Source organism: Pseudovirgaria hyperparasitica (assembly GCF_010093815.1).
Source record: "Pseudovirgaria hyperparasitica strain CBS 121739 unplaced genomic scaffold EJ05scaffold_2, whole genome shotgun sequence".
In the NCBI taxonomy this organism is placed as follows: domain Eukaryota; kingdom Fungi; phylum Ascomycota; class Dothideomycetes; order Acrospermales; family Acrospermaceae; genus Pseudovirgaria; species Pseudovirgaria hyperparasitica.
In genome coordinates, this window is record NW_022985550.1 from 702,105 (window position 1) to 717,080 (window position 14,976).

The 14,976-nt window shown below is 48.0% G+C and overlaps 6 protein-coding genes and 1 non-coding gene across 7 annotated transcripts; 2 read left to right on the plus strand and 5 right to left on the minus strand.

Moving 5' to 3' along the window:
• Positions 1 to 147: 147 nt before the first annotated feature.
• Positions 148 to 1,684, minus strand: EJ05DRAFT_460580 (uncharacterized protein; the record flags this gene model as incomplete). The annotated part of the gene is made up of 2 exons (XM_033742616.1): positions 425 to 1,684; positions 148 to 368 (listed from the first exon to the last, which is right to left on the minus strand). The coding sequence occupies exons 1-2, from the start codon at positions 1,617 to 1,619 to the stop codon at positions 148 to 150; spliced, it is 1,416 nt and encodes a 471-aa protein (XP_033604205.1). The 5' UTR covers positions 1,620 to 1,684.
• Positions 1,685 to 1,763: 79 nt separating this feature from the next.
• EJ05DRAFT_530334 (S-adenosyl-L-methionine-dependent methyltransferase) lies at positions 1,764 to 3,582 on the plus strand (the record flags this gene model as incomplete). The annotated part of the gene is made up of 3 exons (XM_033748964.1): positions 1,764 to 2,007; positions 2,082 to 3,542; positions 3,579 to 3,582. Exons 1-3 carry the CDS (start codon positions 1,898 to 1,900, stop codon positions 3,580 to 3,582), a joined length of 1,575 nt encoding a protein of 524 aa, XP_033604206.1. The 5' UTR covers positions 1,764 to 1,897.
• Positions 3,583 to 4,350: 768 nt separating this feature from the next.
• EJ05DRAFT_184049 (aldehyde dehydrogenase) lies at positions 4,351 to 6,330 on the minus strand. The gene is made up of 3 exons (XM_033739614.1): positions 5,985 to 6,330; positions 5,531 to 5,930; positions 4,351 to 5,477 (listed from the first exon to the last, which is right to left on the minus strand). Exons 1-3 carry the CDS (start codon positions 6,038 to 6,040, stop codon positions 4,446 to 4,448), a joined length of 1,488 nt encoding a protein of 495 aa, XP_033604207.1. The 5' UTR covers positions 6,041 to 6,330; the 3' UTR covers positions 4,351 to 4,445.
• Positions 6,331 to 7,350: 1,020 nt separating this feature from the next.
• Positions 7,351 to 8,985, minus strand: EJ05DRAFT_496656 (uncharacterized protein; the record flags this gene model as incomplete). Its single annotated transcript, XM_033746428.1, has 4 exons — positions 7,351 to 7,594; positions 7,647 to 7,882; positions 8,665 to 8,694; positions 8,752 to 8,985. The coding sequence occupies 4 exons, from the start codon at positions 8,983 to 8,985 to the stop codon at positions 7,351 to 7,353; spliced, it is 744 nt and encodes a 247-aa protein (XP_033604208.1).
• Positions 8,986 to 9,445: 460 nt separating this feature from the next.
• Positions 9,446 to 12,932, plus strand: EJ05DRAFT_184209 (vacuolar protein sorting-associated protein 11). The gene is made up of 7 exons (XM_033739615.1): positions 9,446 to 9,491; positions 9,544 to 9,615; positions 9,666 to 9,962; positions 10,008 to 10,643; positions 10,690 to 11,307; positions 11,358 to 12,293; positions 12,345 to 12,932. The coding sequence occupies exons 1-7, from the start codon at positions 9,480 to 9,482 to the stop codon at positions 12,726 to 12,728; spliced, it is 2,955 nt and encodes a 984-aa protein (XP_033604209.1). The 5' UTR covers positions 9,446 to 9,479; the 3' UTR covers positions 12,729 to 12,932.
• Positions 12,933 to 13,095: 163 nt separating this feature from the next.
• Positions 13,096 to 14,101, minus strand: EJ05DRAFT_472725 (uncharacterized protein; the record flags this gene model as incomplete). The annotated part of the gene is made up of 3 exons (XM_033743240.1): positions 14,033 to 14,101; positions 13,695 to 13,964; positions 13,096 to 13,623 (listed from the first exon to the last, which is right to left on the minus strand). Coding segments are annotated over exons 2-3 (529 nt in total), but the record flags the coding sequence as incomplete, so codon positions are not given.
• A 556-nt stretch (positions 14,102 to 14,657) lies between these two features.
• EJ05DRAFT_t19 lies at positions 14,658 to 14,766 on the minus strand. Its single transcript has one exon. It is a non-coding gene; the product is annotated as a tRNA-Leu (tRNA).
• Between the last annotated feature and the right edge of the window lie 210 nt (positions 14,767 to 14,976).

The following is a 14,976-nucleotide window of genomic DNA, read 5'->3' on the forward strand; positions in this document are numbered from 1 at the left end:
AAGTGGTAACGTAGCATGTCAAGGCAGATGGTTCAGCACAGTAAATGTACTTATTTACATAGTATAATTACAATACGAGGCAGCTGATATACATGTCCAATGCGCCAGTTTATATAATGCTCGCTACTACAAAGCGAAAATAGGAGCTCATAGAGTCTTGCCCCCATAGTATACCTTGCGCACATCCACCAGCTTTCGCCCTCTTCCTCTGGCGATATCTTCGGGTAGCTTTTGTTTGTGCAGAGCCTCGAAGGTCGCCTTAACGATGTTCATAGGGTTTCGTGACCGCGGAACGGATGCTCTGATGTCCTGAATACCAGCCATCTTGCAGATTTCGAAGATAATGTGCATGGCACGGTTGCCGAATCCTTGATGAAAAAATAATGTCAGAATGTGTAACGTGCATGATGTTTGATGAACTTACCTGGATGCTTCGCAGTCAAGGTAACCTCAGTCGCACCAACTTTGGCAAAAACCTCGCCATAAATAGTCCTATTCTCATAACGAAGAATCGGCTTCATGTTTCTGATCGCTCGCGCCCTTGCCTGCGCAGCTGCTTCGGTGGGTTCTGTCGACTTTCCATGACCGATACCAATCATACCATTGCGATTACCAGCAACTGCAAACATGGATGAAGATCCTATCTTGCCCATTCGAGTCTGGTTAACAACATGTCTTCGAACAAGGACTTTGGTATAGATCTTTCTCAAGTCATCAGCAGACAGGCCAGTGCGCAGCATCGACCTCGTCATGGAGGGATCTTCTTCATCAGCTATATCGGTCGCAGTGTTTCTCGAGATTCTGTCCGAGAGACGTGGTAGCTCTGCAGCCGTTGCTTTTAGCTGCTGTTGTTCGAGGAGCTTATAAGTTTCCTCATTAGGCGCATTGAAGAGGGTACGTGGATTCGTTGCAAACTTTTCCCAGTCTACTTCCATTTCTTCTAACCAACCTTCCTCTGCTCGATCTTCTGTATCTTCGCTCGCTTGCCATTTCCCGGTGTTGACGTATTTCTTCCCTGACGACTGTATGAATTCGGCAAGCTTTGCATATAGCTGATCTTCAGTTTTTAAGTTGATATCCTCGCCCTGTTTGAGTGGCCAGGCTGTGGTGTCTTTCTGTTGCTTGTCGTATAAATAGTCGATTTTGGAAAAGTCATCATCATTGTACTTAATCCGGGCGCCGTCGCGCCTGATCTTTCCTTGTGTGAGGAAGTCCCTGTCATCAATCGAGTGTTCCGCAGCGCGAATAGCAGCCACTTGTGCAGGTGTGTAGGCTAGTTTCAGCGCTTCCTTATGCTCCTTCCCATATCGATTATTAATTTGAGCGGCTGCTTTATTGAGCGTGGTGAGTTGGTCTTCTGTGGGCGAAAAGTTCGACGCCGACATATTATGTTTCCGGAGCCTCCTCTTGGTACTCTGGTCTAGTTCTGAGAAATGTACTAGCTTTCTCTGCAGATCCTGCATAGTTTGAATGTCATCGGCTCTGATACTGGCATATCGTGGACGGCGTCGGGCGCAGACGGCGGAAGAAGTGTGAAAGAGTCGGAGGTCGCTCGGGGACGATCGTAGGAAGGCATTTGACTTTGATAGAAGAGACTTTGCAGGACTCGAGACGCTCATGATGGCACTGCTTGATGCGCACCAGGCAATCAATCAGGTAGACGTGCACGTTGATGATTTATAAATGTAAAGGTTAGAGCTCTAAAGGCCTTGGCGTGGCGCGCCATGCATCAAAAATAAATGTCTGTGCTCTCGAAAGGACTCACAGCTTGAGCTTCACATGATCTACAAGGCAGTATTTCAGTGGCCTTTACGAGCCCTACCAACAACTTATCAAAGACTCTGCGGTCGTGGTATGGCTTCTGCTAATATAATTCTCCCTGGCGTCCAACGCAACTATGCACCACCCAAAAGACAACGCGATGGATATTCTCAGTATAAATTCAAGAACAAAAGACAAAAGGGCAAGACAAGCAATGGAGGAAGTACCCTTGGAGACCATGATGAGGTGCTACTTCTAGACGTCAAGGCTCTACTGGCGACACATGCGTCTCCTGACGACATCGTCGACAACATCGACAGTCAAGAGCCGCTTGTGTCTGAGACCGAGCATAACGCCAAGTCCCTGCCTGAGCTGAAAACAGAACTGTCATTGACAGTACAGGTCATTTCGTCGACAGGGGATGGACTAGCGACTCGGGAGGAGGATCCAGGACATGTTTACGTGGTTCCGTTTACTGCACCAGGCGACAGAGTCAAAGCCAGAGTTTTCAGGCATACCCCTAATAACTACTCGATGACGGACTTTCTGGAAGTCGAGTCACCTTCAGGATACCGAGACGACTCGTTGATCAAATGTCAATATTTCGCTACTTGCGCTGGATGTCAATTTCAAATGCTCCCCTACAGCTATCAACTCGCGCACAAGCAGCGCATAGTTCAAAAGGCTTACCAAAACTTCTCTAATCTGTTGCCAGAGCTAGTTCCAAGTGTTGATCTCACGATGGGCTCTCCCCTGGAGTACGGGTATCGTACCAAATTAACGCCACATTTTGATGGTCCGCCGAATGCAAGGAGGAGCGACGGCCGAAAGGGCCGGGTCGTTGAGTTCGAAGAAGTCCCAAACATTGGCTTCATGAAGAAAGGTACACGACAAACCATCGATATTGAAGATTGCCCCATTGGCACCGAAGCAGTCCGCAAGGGTATGGGCCGAGAAAGGAAGCGCGTGGCCGAGCAAATCAAAAGCTACCGAAAGGGGGCCACGATACTCCTACGAGAGACCACAGAGAGGCTACCAAAGGCATCTCAAACCGGCAACACGGACTCCAAAGAGTCGAATGACGACAACGAGACAGTCATAGTTCTGGAGGATCGTGGCGAACACGTACATAAGAAGTCATGTATCAGCGACAACAAGGGCAAATCAAAGGAGTACATCGATGACTTCGTATTCGTCAATCCGGCTGGATCGTTCTTTCAAAACAACAACTCGATCCTCTCTCCCTTCACGCAGTATATTCGCGAAGTGATCAAGCCCCAAAATGATTCAGGAGCCCCGATCACATACTTGGTCGACGCTTACTCTGGCAGCGGCCTCTTTACCATCACCCTATCCTCGCTTTTCCAACGCTCTATCGGCATCGATATCTCTGCCGAATCAATCAATTCTGCAAACACAAACGCCAAGCTCAACAACCTCCCAGAATCTCAGGCATCTTTCATGGCTGCTGATGCCGAACACTTATTTGCAAAGCTAGACTTCCCTGCATCTGAAACCGTAATGATGCTCGACCCTCCCAGGAGCGGATGCAACAAGCCTTTCCTGCGCCAATTACTCGAGTATGGACCTCAGCGAGTCGTGTATGTAAGTTGCAATGTGCATACACAAGCAAGGGACGTCGGCATTCTCGTCGGTGGCATGAAAGGCATTGATGCTGGTCTCGGAGAGGGCAAGGGCATCTACGAGATAGAAAGCTTGAAAGGATTCGATTTCTTCCCACAGACGGGCCACGTGGAAGGTGTTGCTGTATTGAGGAAGAAGTCAGCTTAGTCTTTGATCTTGATCCTTCGGGATAGATAAAATGTATAATAAGAGGCTCCTGAATATCCGATAAACCCATCACAAGACCATGGAATGATAAAAACTACGTACATCACGTGTAGCTTCGCGACCTCAAATATAGACTGGCAACAGAATACGCACGGGTGAGTGGTCCTATATGTCAGGATCCCTGTCCACGCAAACAAGCATCACTTGCTGTAGTGGGACCTCCTTCTTAGCCTGTAGAGAACCTACACAATATACCCCAAAATCTATATGCTTGTTATCAAAACAAGAACCATCTACACCCGAATAATGAGTACCGTTGTGTCGATAACCAGCGGGCTCGTCTTGGTCAGCCTGAGTCTCACAGACACAGAATCATATGAGCCAACCGCTTCGCCACCCTGCCACGTTCCCGTAACCCCTCTCTGTCTACACACTAAACTAGTCAAATGTGGGGTTATAGCGTCAACGACGGAACGGATGCGCCTGATGTGGAGCGAGCGAACATGTGGTGGATGCGCAGGTAACCGAGCTAGGACGAGCGGAGCCGCGATAAATCGTCTCGCGGTGGGATCATGGGAGAGCGTTTTCCTCATCTGGTCTCGAGGCGCGCTATGAATAAAGAGCTTAGGGGTAGGAGTGGGGTGTAGTAGACAGGGATAGGACTTCGAGAATTGGGAGGTTGTCATGCAAGGAGGACTTGTCATGCGAGAACTCAATTATATGCTCGATAAGATTTATGAACCAAGCCGGGTTCATTTGGTCATGCCAAGTTGAGTTGGACAACATGAGGGGTAAATTGTTGATTCAATTTCTCGTTAGGTGATATATACATGACAGGCAGGTAAAGCTGTGCCTATTTCCTTGAAATTACATTATTTTTTGGTTCATATTGCTTAACCGAAGAGAGCATCACCAAGGCGAATGGATACAGTCTTGGTCTGTAGGTAATTATCAAGAGCGGCCTCACCAAGCTCACGGCCGATACCAGACTCCTTGAAGCCACCGAACGGTAGCTGGTGATGGAGAGTATTGTAGGTGTTGACCCACACTGTCCCGGCGCGTAGAGCATTCGAAACCTCGATGGCAGTATTGAGGTTCGATGTGTGGACAGCCGCGGCGAGACCGTAGGTAGTGGCGTTACCTAGACGAATAGCATCTTCCTTGTTCTTGAACTTTGCAATGGAGCAGACTGGGCCGAAAATCTCCTCTTGCATTATCTTCATGTCCTCAGACACGTTGGAGAAGATGGTTGGCTCGATGAAGTAACCCTTCTCACCCTTTCGCTTACCTCCGATTTCGACAGTGGCACCAGCAGTCTTACCAGCATCAATGTAGCTCATAATGCGGTCAAACTGAACTTGCGAGACCTGAGGACCCTGGAAAGTATTGGCATCGAATGGGTCACCAACAACATTCTTAGCCGCGCGCTCCTTGAATCGCTGGACGAACTTGTCGTAGATAGACTCCTGAACGTAGATACGAGATCCAGCGCAGCAGCACTGGCCATGGTTGAAGAAGATTCCAAAGTTAACCCATGATATGGCGTTGTCAATGTCGGCATCCTCGAACACTAAGTTAGGGCTCTTTCCACCGAGCTCAAGAGTTACCTTCTTGAGGTTAGAGCCAGCGGCAGCCTTCATGATAGTGCGGCCGACGACAGTTGAACCTGTGAACGCGACCTTGTCGACATCCATATGTGCAGAGATAGCGGCACCAGCAACCTTGCCGAAACCAGAGATGATGTTGATAACACCTGGTGGAAAGCCAGCTTCTTTGATGAGATTCGCAGCAATCAAAGCTGACAGAGGAGTCTGTTCAGCGGTCTTAAGGACAACGGTGTTACCGGCAGCGACAGCGGGGCCAATCTTCCACGCCCACATGAGGATTGGAAAGTTCCACGGGATGATCTGACCGCACACACCAATCTGTACAATGTTAGAGTATCCTCTCATGTTATTCAAGGGAATATATAACTCACAGGCTCCTTCTTGATGTAGTTAAAGGTGTCAGGTGTGGTGTCTACGACCTTACCCTCAATCTTGTCTGCCCATCCACCGTAGTATCTGAGTGTAGCGGCGGCCATGCCCACATCGCCCTTTGCCATAGTGATGGCCTTACCGTTATCTAGCGACTCACAAGCGGCGAGCTTATCGATGTTGGCCTCCATGAGATCGGCAAGTTTGCGTAGAAGCTTGCCACGGTTCTCTGGGGTCTCTTTTCTCCAAGCACCCTCGAATGCCTTGCGGGCGGCGGCGACAGCAATGTCGACATCCTTTTCGGTGGCCTCAGCAACAGAAGTGATGACTGTTTCATCGGCTGGGTTGACGACTTCAAAGGTCTTGCCATCAACACCGTTGACCCATTCGTTGTTGATGAAGCTGCAGCAGGGTTAGCAGTCCGATAGAGTGACGGATGGGTTGTCGGAGACTTACAGGCCAGTGGGCTGCTCCCACGAGGCGTGAGCGGTCTTCAATTGAGCGGTAGACATGATATTTTCGTGTTATGAGGTCAACTGTTGATTGTAGAAGGTGTATGTGGAGAGCAAAAGAGATCTGGGCAGGGTGGCGGGGAATGTGAAGGTTAAGTAGGCGCACGGCAGGTCGAGCATCACGGTATCAGCGATCCATTGCTCGTCCTGCCCTCATCATAGCGCGGATGCATCAACAGGTGGAGCTTCCGGTTACTACTATGGATACAGCCAGATCCGCGCGGTCTCGAATGGAACAGGAGTGGGAGCCAGCTTGATCAAGCCAATTGGAATGCCACCACCAAACATGGAGGCCCCTCCCAGCTAAACAAGCTGTCCCTCCGCCCGTAAACATTTCACTGCGGGGGCTGTCTCGACCCCGCAGCGTCACTCTCTGCACAACTTGTTGAACTGTCCGAGCCTTCTCCGAGCACTCCTGATGCAAAGTGTGTTGTCATGTAATATGGAGGTTTGCAATTGTCGATGACCTGCCTCGGATTTCCTTCCCAGTCCTGTCGCATGCATCTAGAATCAGCACCAGCAATGGATCAATTCTACGCTCTTCTATGCGTGCTGTAAGAGTGATATATATGTCGGTCTCATGGCCACCGAGGTCGTCTGCACAGTAGTAGAATACTGCAAATTTACACTCACCCTGGTAGATGATATGCCACTAAGCTGCCCCTCGTCTCACTCGGCTTCCTTTGGAGCGAGCCATGTTTACCGTCACCACGGGTGTTCAATAATGACAGAGAGCGGGCCTGGTGTCAATCCAGGCGTGGTGGACGTACACCATGCCCAATTGTCTTCACAATACGCTGCGCCTTCAACGCAGTCGTACCCAGCTACAACGTTATCTGCAGAATCTGAGGCACAGTGGCGTCTTTGCCTAGCCAACCACTCCTTATCCCGTGTCAATATTCCGCACAAACGGAACTTGGTTCTGCCTAGTGAAAGTATTGCGTGACCTCCTGTCGCCGAGCAATGTGCACTCGTCCGGGCCGTACACTGGTAGTGGATTGGCGCTGTAATGGGAAGTCATTCAAGAACCGTAAATCCCGTGATTGGTAGTGGCAAAGGTGTTTCCATTCCTTTTGTTTGAATATGCCCTAACTATCAGAACCCTGCATGACCATCGCCCGCCTGGTCCTGATCGTGATGTCCCCTCTGAATCAAACTCTTACAAGCGCCGTTGCCCCATTGTTGACCATTTGGATATGTCGATCGATAATACAGATATAAGAAAAGCCAGTCTGAGAAAACACTTTGAATGGAAATCCGAATGCAGGTCGTATTACCGCGCAGCGGACAAATGTCGGATCTGTCATCGATCACTGAATATCGTCGACCATGCCGACATCTCCACCATTAGTGGCTGGTTGCGCTGAACCTCCATTGGGTACGGTTGTATCACCTGCTCCGCCAACGAAGTAGTCAGCCATATCAGCATCGAGCTCTTCCTGTGTCTTCTTGGGCTTTCCCCTAGGCCCACCACGCTTCGCCTTTCCAGCCTTGCCAGTAGCCGGCTTCGCGGCGTTGGCAGGTTTAGGCTGAGCCTTTGTGGGCTTAGGTTTTCTGCGGGAGTATTAGAATTGCGCAGGCTCCAGAGAACAGTGGCTACACTCACGTGATCCGATCTTTCAAGTTCTTGGCCTGCGGAATTGCGGGAGCATCGTGAGGTCCGAGGACGAGTTCAACCTTCATGGGCGATTGGTCAACCTTAACGCCATTCATCTCCTCCGCGGCTTGGGCGGCTGCATGAGAATCGCGGAAGATAACGGTGCAGATCCCGCGGCTCTTGCCGTCTGGTCCATAAGACATCAGCACTTTCTTGACGGGGCTAATTGTCTTGCCGAAGTACTCCTGTGAGAGAAAGGGTTTTGATTAGTCCACGGCAAAGAAGTTTGCGATGAAAACGCAGAATACACAAGGATTGCATGGTAATATTGCCAATCCTGAAACTCCAGTCCGGTATGCAGGAACGTATGATGTCGAAAAAGCCACAACAGCGGTCACAGCAGCAGCAAAGGTCAGCAAGTTAGTAACGGTGACCTGCTCCGTGTCGTTCGGATGACTAGGTCAAGTGTGTAAAGATGTGACCTATGAAAGCCAAAGTTGGACCGTTGAGGTTCATGATGACGATGAGATCATCACTAATCCCGTTGGTGCGTGTCTGGAAACACGTACATGAGCGAATATAAACAGACTGAGGAAATTGGGCGATATTCATCAATCGAGAAACAGGTCCGGCCGATATAAAAGACTGCTGTGAGGCTGCCCTTCGCTGCTGTGTTCACTGATGGGTTTGTTTTCACCATGAACCAATCGCGCCGGTAAATCGAATAACATGAGTCTGCTTCGTACACTCCTACAGTCCTGCATACTAGCTGAGATCTGTGCTGACCAGGCACCACTAAGCAGTATTCACGCCAGGAACTGTATGTATAGAGTGGTTCTCGATCCGCATTCAGCATATTCAATGCGAGCAGGATGAGAGAAGAGCACGCATAACTCCAGAGCGTTTGACTCATGGTTTGCTCCGGGTAGGAGTAACTTTGTGGAATAGGGGTGGATGATATCGCACGAACGTCTCACGGATAGGAGTAGGAGTTTCAAGGGCTCGATAGCCTTCACGGCAAACGTACCTTCATCATAGCCTCAGTGACATCTGGGGGCTGTAATTGTTAGTGCGAGATCTCTTTACGTTCTTGGCATGGACATCTTGTACGAACCAAGTTGCTGACGATAATCTTGCTCTCGACTGAGCGATGTGGTCCAGTTGGTACAGCTCGGCTCCCGACTGGCTTGACGGCCTTTGTCGTCTTCTTCACGCCTCCAACAGGAGCGGTGACAGTTCCATTGGTCTTGGCAGTACCTCGTGGACCGCGACGAGTTGCACGCCCTTTAGTCTGGCTGCGAGCTCCTTTGAGGATGTCATCGAGAGATTTGTCAAGTTTTCCGGTCATCGTGCTGGTGTCGGTTGAAGGATAGTTGAGCTAGGTATTTTGATAGCTCGTAGCAAGGAGCGTTATGCAGTAAGCGAAAGGTATGTAAGACTCAAGGACTGAGCTCTTCTGAAAGCAATTTTGGTCGGTGAAGCCGTGACGCGCGCGCGAAGTATACGCGGGATGGCAGGCTTGAGGTGAGAAATCTTTCAGAAGCTAGACGTCGGATTAAGTGCGACGACGGTAAGTGAGAGTTCGTGACGCGTTTTTGATGATGCGCAAGGTTAAAGTGATGTGAGGTCGGTGGTGACTGATTTAACAGTGGTAAAGAACAGGAATCGCGACAATTAGGCAGGAGGGAGGCGGCCCAGCTTAGACTATAAGGCTAAGCCTGTTGCGATACATCGATCACGTGCCAGGCCTGAGGCTGCCGCGCTATTGATCCATGCCGTAGCTCAAGTTACCAATGCACGCATTCCGACGGTACCTAGAAGGCAAGAAGATGGACCGGTGAAATGGCGTTGTCAGTAAGTCGACCGTGAACCAAAACTCGCGTGCACATCCACTGATCGCGCGCAGTGGAAAGCCTTCAAATTCTTCGACGTCGCCCAGGTGAAGCTTCCTGAAGATGAGATTGCTTCTCTATCTGAGGTATGAGCTGTAACGATGATCACAGCGGGTTTGCTAAGATAGAGTAGCAGGGCAATATCACCTCAGTAGCCTCTGGTTCCGAGAATGTATTTCTTGGAAGCACAGATGGCCAGGTTCGCATCCTCTCGCATACTTTCAAAGTTGTCCGAACCTACAAGGCGCATGATGAGGGTGCTATTACCCATATGAAGCAAGTCCAGGGAACTTCGCTGCTAGTCACAATCGCAGAAGACTCCCCGAAGGAGCCTGTGCTGAAGGTGTGGGCGCTGGACAAGGTAGAGAAGAAAACTGGGATGCCAAGATGTCAAAGTACGCTGACGATACACAACGGGCGGAGACCTTTCCCTGTAAGTAGAGATAGGTGGACCATAATTAATGGCTGACATGAAAAGATTACTGCATTCGCGGCCCTCGAGGACCTATCACAACTTGCCGTTGGTTTTGGAAACGGATCCGTCACAGTGGTACGTGGAGATCTGATACACGATCGCGGCGCGAAACAGCGGACAGTCTTCGAGACTGAGGAGCCCATAACTGGTATTGAGTTCCGAGAAGGCAATACAACAACGCTTTACATCGCTACTACGGGAAAAATTTCAACTCTGATCATATCCGGGCGGGGACAAGGGCAACCGGCTCGTTCGCTAGAAGACACGGGTTGCGCAGCTGGTTGTATGTGCGTGGATAACTATACACGTGATGTGATAGTGGCCAGAAATGATGCAATATACTCTTATGGTCTTGCCGGACGAGGTCCCGTACATACATATGAAGGACCTAAAGATCGAATTGGCATATTCAAGGACTACGTCGCTGTGGTTTCTCCCCCTAGGACAAACACCAATATTCGCACCGGCGTTTTTAGGGCTTTCGGTGTGGGTCAGGCCGATGACTTATTCAACACATCACGTTTCACCATCCTTAACACAGATCTAAAATTCATTGCATACGAAGAGTCTCTAAGCTCACGTGTGAAAGCCATATTCTCGGAATGGGGAGACTTTTTCGTTATGACCGATGATGGCAAAGTCAGTACGCTCAAGCACATAAGTGGACCTCTGCTGACGTTTACAGCTTTTCAGATACCGCGAGAAAACTTTGCAACAAAAGCTAGATGTCTTGTACCAGAGAAACTACTACATACTTGCCATCAGTCTTGCGCAAAAGTCTGGCGTAACCACTGCACAGTTGAACGTAATCCTACGGAGATACGGGGATCACTTATATCAAAAGCAAGATTATGATACAGCGATGCAGCAGTACCTCAAAGCTATCGACAACACAGAGCCTTCGCAGGTCATTAGAAAGGTGCGCTGGCCCGGTAGCTTTCATAAAGTATGTTCTGACAAGTACCAGTTCCTGGATTCCCAACGTATCCAAAATTTGATAGAATATCTGGAGGAACTTCATGAGCATCATAGAGCCACTTCAGATCACACAACATTACTTCTAAACTGCTACGCGAAGCTCAAAGATGTAAAGAAGCTCGAAGAGTTTATCAAATCACCAGGTGATCTGAAGTTTGATCTAGACACCGCCATATCAATGTGCCGTCAAGGTGGCTACTTCGATCAAGCCGCTTACTTAGCAAGGAAGCATAATGAGCACGAACTTGTCGTGGATATTCTGATCGAAGACTCGAAACTCTACGCTGAAGCCTTGGCATACATATGGCGGCTGGAGCCGGAGGAGGCATGTGGCATGCCCAGTATATTGAGGGGAATAGAGCTAATGCTTTCCAGGCCTTTCACAACATTACCAAGTATGCGACAGTACTCCTGGAGCATTGCCCAAGAGATGCAACCACGCTTTTCATCGACTACTACATTGGCCAGTTCCGGCCGAAGAAGGATACTGTGGTGGTTCAAAATGTGGCCACGAGCTCGGGAGGCATGGTCTCAACGGCATCTAATGCTGTCCAGAACCTTGCAGCACTCTTGCCCTTGCCATATATGAACGCAAATGCTGCCCAAACGTCCAACGAGGAGCAGAAGTCCACCATGAGCCAAACACAGATCGTAGAGATGGATAATGACGATTCCACTCCAGAGTACAAGATCCCGAAACCGCGTTCCGCTTTCTCGGCATTTGTGGATCACCCGGATGAGTTTGTCACGTTTCTCGAATCTTGCATCAATTCTCAAAAGCTGGGCGAGGATGATAAGACAGATCTGTATACTACTCTGTTTGAGATGTACATCCATACAGCTCGCAACAAGAAGGACGAGGAGCGGGAAGAATGGGAAACCAAGGCTAAGAAACTTATTGAAGGGAAAAACATCCCTATCGACACCTCAAATGTCCTTTTGCTTTCCCACCTTTCAAATTTTCGCGACGGCACCATCCTCGTACGTGAGCAACAAGGCCTCAGGTTCGACATATTCCGATCTTATACGAATGCTAAGGATACCAAAGGCGCCATTAAAGCACTTCGCAAATATGGTCCAGAGGACCCGCAGTTGTATCCCGCGGCTCTAGCATATCTCACGTCTAGCCCAGCCATCTTGCAAGAGGCAGGTGACGAGCTCGATGCAGTTTTGCGAAAGATAGACGACGACGGGTTGATGGCACCCTTACAGGTCATACAAACCCTCAGCGCTAACGGTGTAGCAACTATGGGCATGATCAAGAAATATCTTAGTGGGACTATTGAGCGCGAAAGGCAGGAAATATCAAACGTAAGCTTCATACCTTTCTGGTCCGTAATGCAAATCTGACGTGGGCTGCAGAATCGACGAACTACAGCGACTTTCAAGAAAGACACAGCCGAGAAGCTAGCGGAACTCGAAACGCTCAACACAAAACCGGAAGTCTTCCAAACAACGAGGTGTTCTGCATGCGGTAATTCGCTTGACCTACCGACGGTACGCTTTCTATGTAAGCATTCGTTCCATCTTCGATGCTTGAACGTTACTCAAGAAGATGATATTGAGAGCGGTGACGTTGAGTGCCCCATATGCGCCCCCAACAACGCAACGATCAAGGCAATACGAAAGGCACAACTAGAAAGTGCGGAGCGTCATGATCTTTTCAAAGATGCATTAAAGAGTAGTCAAGACGGCTTTGGAACGATCAGTGAATGGATGGGTCGTGGTGTTATGGGCGTCGAATAGCTTGGAATAATGAATCAAGCATGACACCAAAGCAATGCATGTTCTTGTGTACAGGCTATGGCGTATATGTATATCAGAGCTATGATTCGGAACATGCTTGGAGAAAGGCACGTTACTGCTCTGGAAGTAGATCCCACTAGTAAATAGAAACATAGTACTAATCAAAGGATAATCATATATTGGTATATTGAATACTATTCTGCTAATACAGAATTATACTATATCATACTACTCAAAAGTCTTACATTTACCAGAAATCTATTACGTGAACTCTCCAGGTAGAAATAAAAGCTATCCATATAGTGTACTCTATATTAACCCACAGTTGAATCAATAATGTAATAATCGAACAAAATGTTGATTTATGCTCAGATCTACTTAAGTCCTCTTGTCGCTTTCCTTCTTTTCAGCCTAGGGACTATATAGCCTGCCTGGCCTCATTTGGCAAGAGCGCATTGCTCGATAATCATGTACGCAGTCATACTATTTCAGCTCCTCCTGAAACGGATCCTGCGCAACTGTGACTGACTCCTTCAGTCCCGGCATGTTGTTCTGGTCCATAGTCCCTGTCGCACAGAACAGTGTTGCATTGCCAGTGCCGTCATTGAACTGTACGTCGATGGTGTAGGAGAATTTCTTAGGCCCGCCGAACAAGCTCAATTGGAATATAGGACTTTGTAACACAACCAAGTTCCCTGGAATATACTCTTGAGGACAATTCGTGCCATTGGTAAATGTACACCAATCGTACGACTGCATCAATCCGCTTCCTCCCCACACTACCCAGTTAGAATCGATGTTGATATGAGTATTGGCGGTAAAATTTTGGAGGTCGGTTTCTGAAACAGATTCAAGTAACCAGGAAAACTGAATCGGTGTTTCAGGAACCTGTGTGCTATTGTCCGGACAGCAACACTCGTATTAGCAGGACGCTTATTGAAATGTTTGTTGACAAGGAGGGCTTACAGTTGGCTCACAAATGTCAGATTAGACGAACCAAATGACCATAAGCTCGGGTCGCTGCAATAGGTCAAGTTACTGTTGCCGGATACTGTAGGCCATGTAGAACCCAACGTAGTGGCAGCCATTGCCAGTAAATTCAATACTGTGCCATACCACATCGTCAGGCCTCTCTTGAAATGATGTATACGTATGGGTAGTTTGGAAAGACTTTTGTAAAGCTAATAGCAAGGATAGGAGTAGCAAGGAAAGTGGAATGATAACCTCAGTACTAAGCTATTCGTTGTGAATCAGGTCATGGGCTCGGAGATATATAGACACGAAAATATAAGTAGGATTCTTACTCTAGCCTTTTACAAACAGCATCGATCCGTGTTCATGCTCTACAGAATAGATAGATACAGTGCTGAAAGTCCACTCCTTGATTGAAGCAGTCCATCCATTAGGACGTGGCTGACAGTCTAGGCCCAGTACTTCCATGCCAAGTACTCCATTACGCGACGTGGCAGCAAGTCTAGACCAGGTATACTTCCATCTAACACGAGGTAGAAGCCAACCATAGCCGTCTTGAATCGTCTCTTAATGACAACTCACTAAAAATAAACCTCCATATAATGCTAAACCTGTGATAAGAAAAACGACACAAAAAAGAGCTAAAGAAAAGTTAAGGCTTAGAAATGAAAGGCAACTTATTAGATGTATACTATGGTAACTTTAGATAATTAGCTAGAATTAGATTATCTACTTATTATTCGCTCTAGTACTTAATATACCTAATAATTAGAGGGTATACTTAGAGAGAAGAAGGCTATATATCTATATTACAACGTAAATAAGTTCCTACTAGATAACTTATTAACGTAATAAGAATTATAATCAATATGTATATATATCTGGATAACCACTCTCATAGAACTTACTGTTATGAGGAGAGGTAAAAGAATATCATCGCATGTCCCAAAAGAATAGTGACAAGAGTGGGATTTGAACCCACGCTCTTTCGAATTACGGAGCTGAAGCCGAGTGCGACACTCGGGTCTGCCTAAACGTAACGCCTTAACCACTCGGCCATCTTGCCTATTTTAGAGAGTATCTCGTTGTGATAATTATATATTAAACTCAAATTTTGTGAGACAGCCGCATAGCATAACGTGATACGTACGTAATATAGAGACTAATTAATTAGTATCTACTATATTCTCGACAATTCGAATTTCTAATCTACCATAACGTCGGAGACACCAGCTTCGGCCTTGAGAGTGCACCCTACGAATGCGACAATCACATC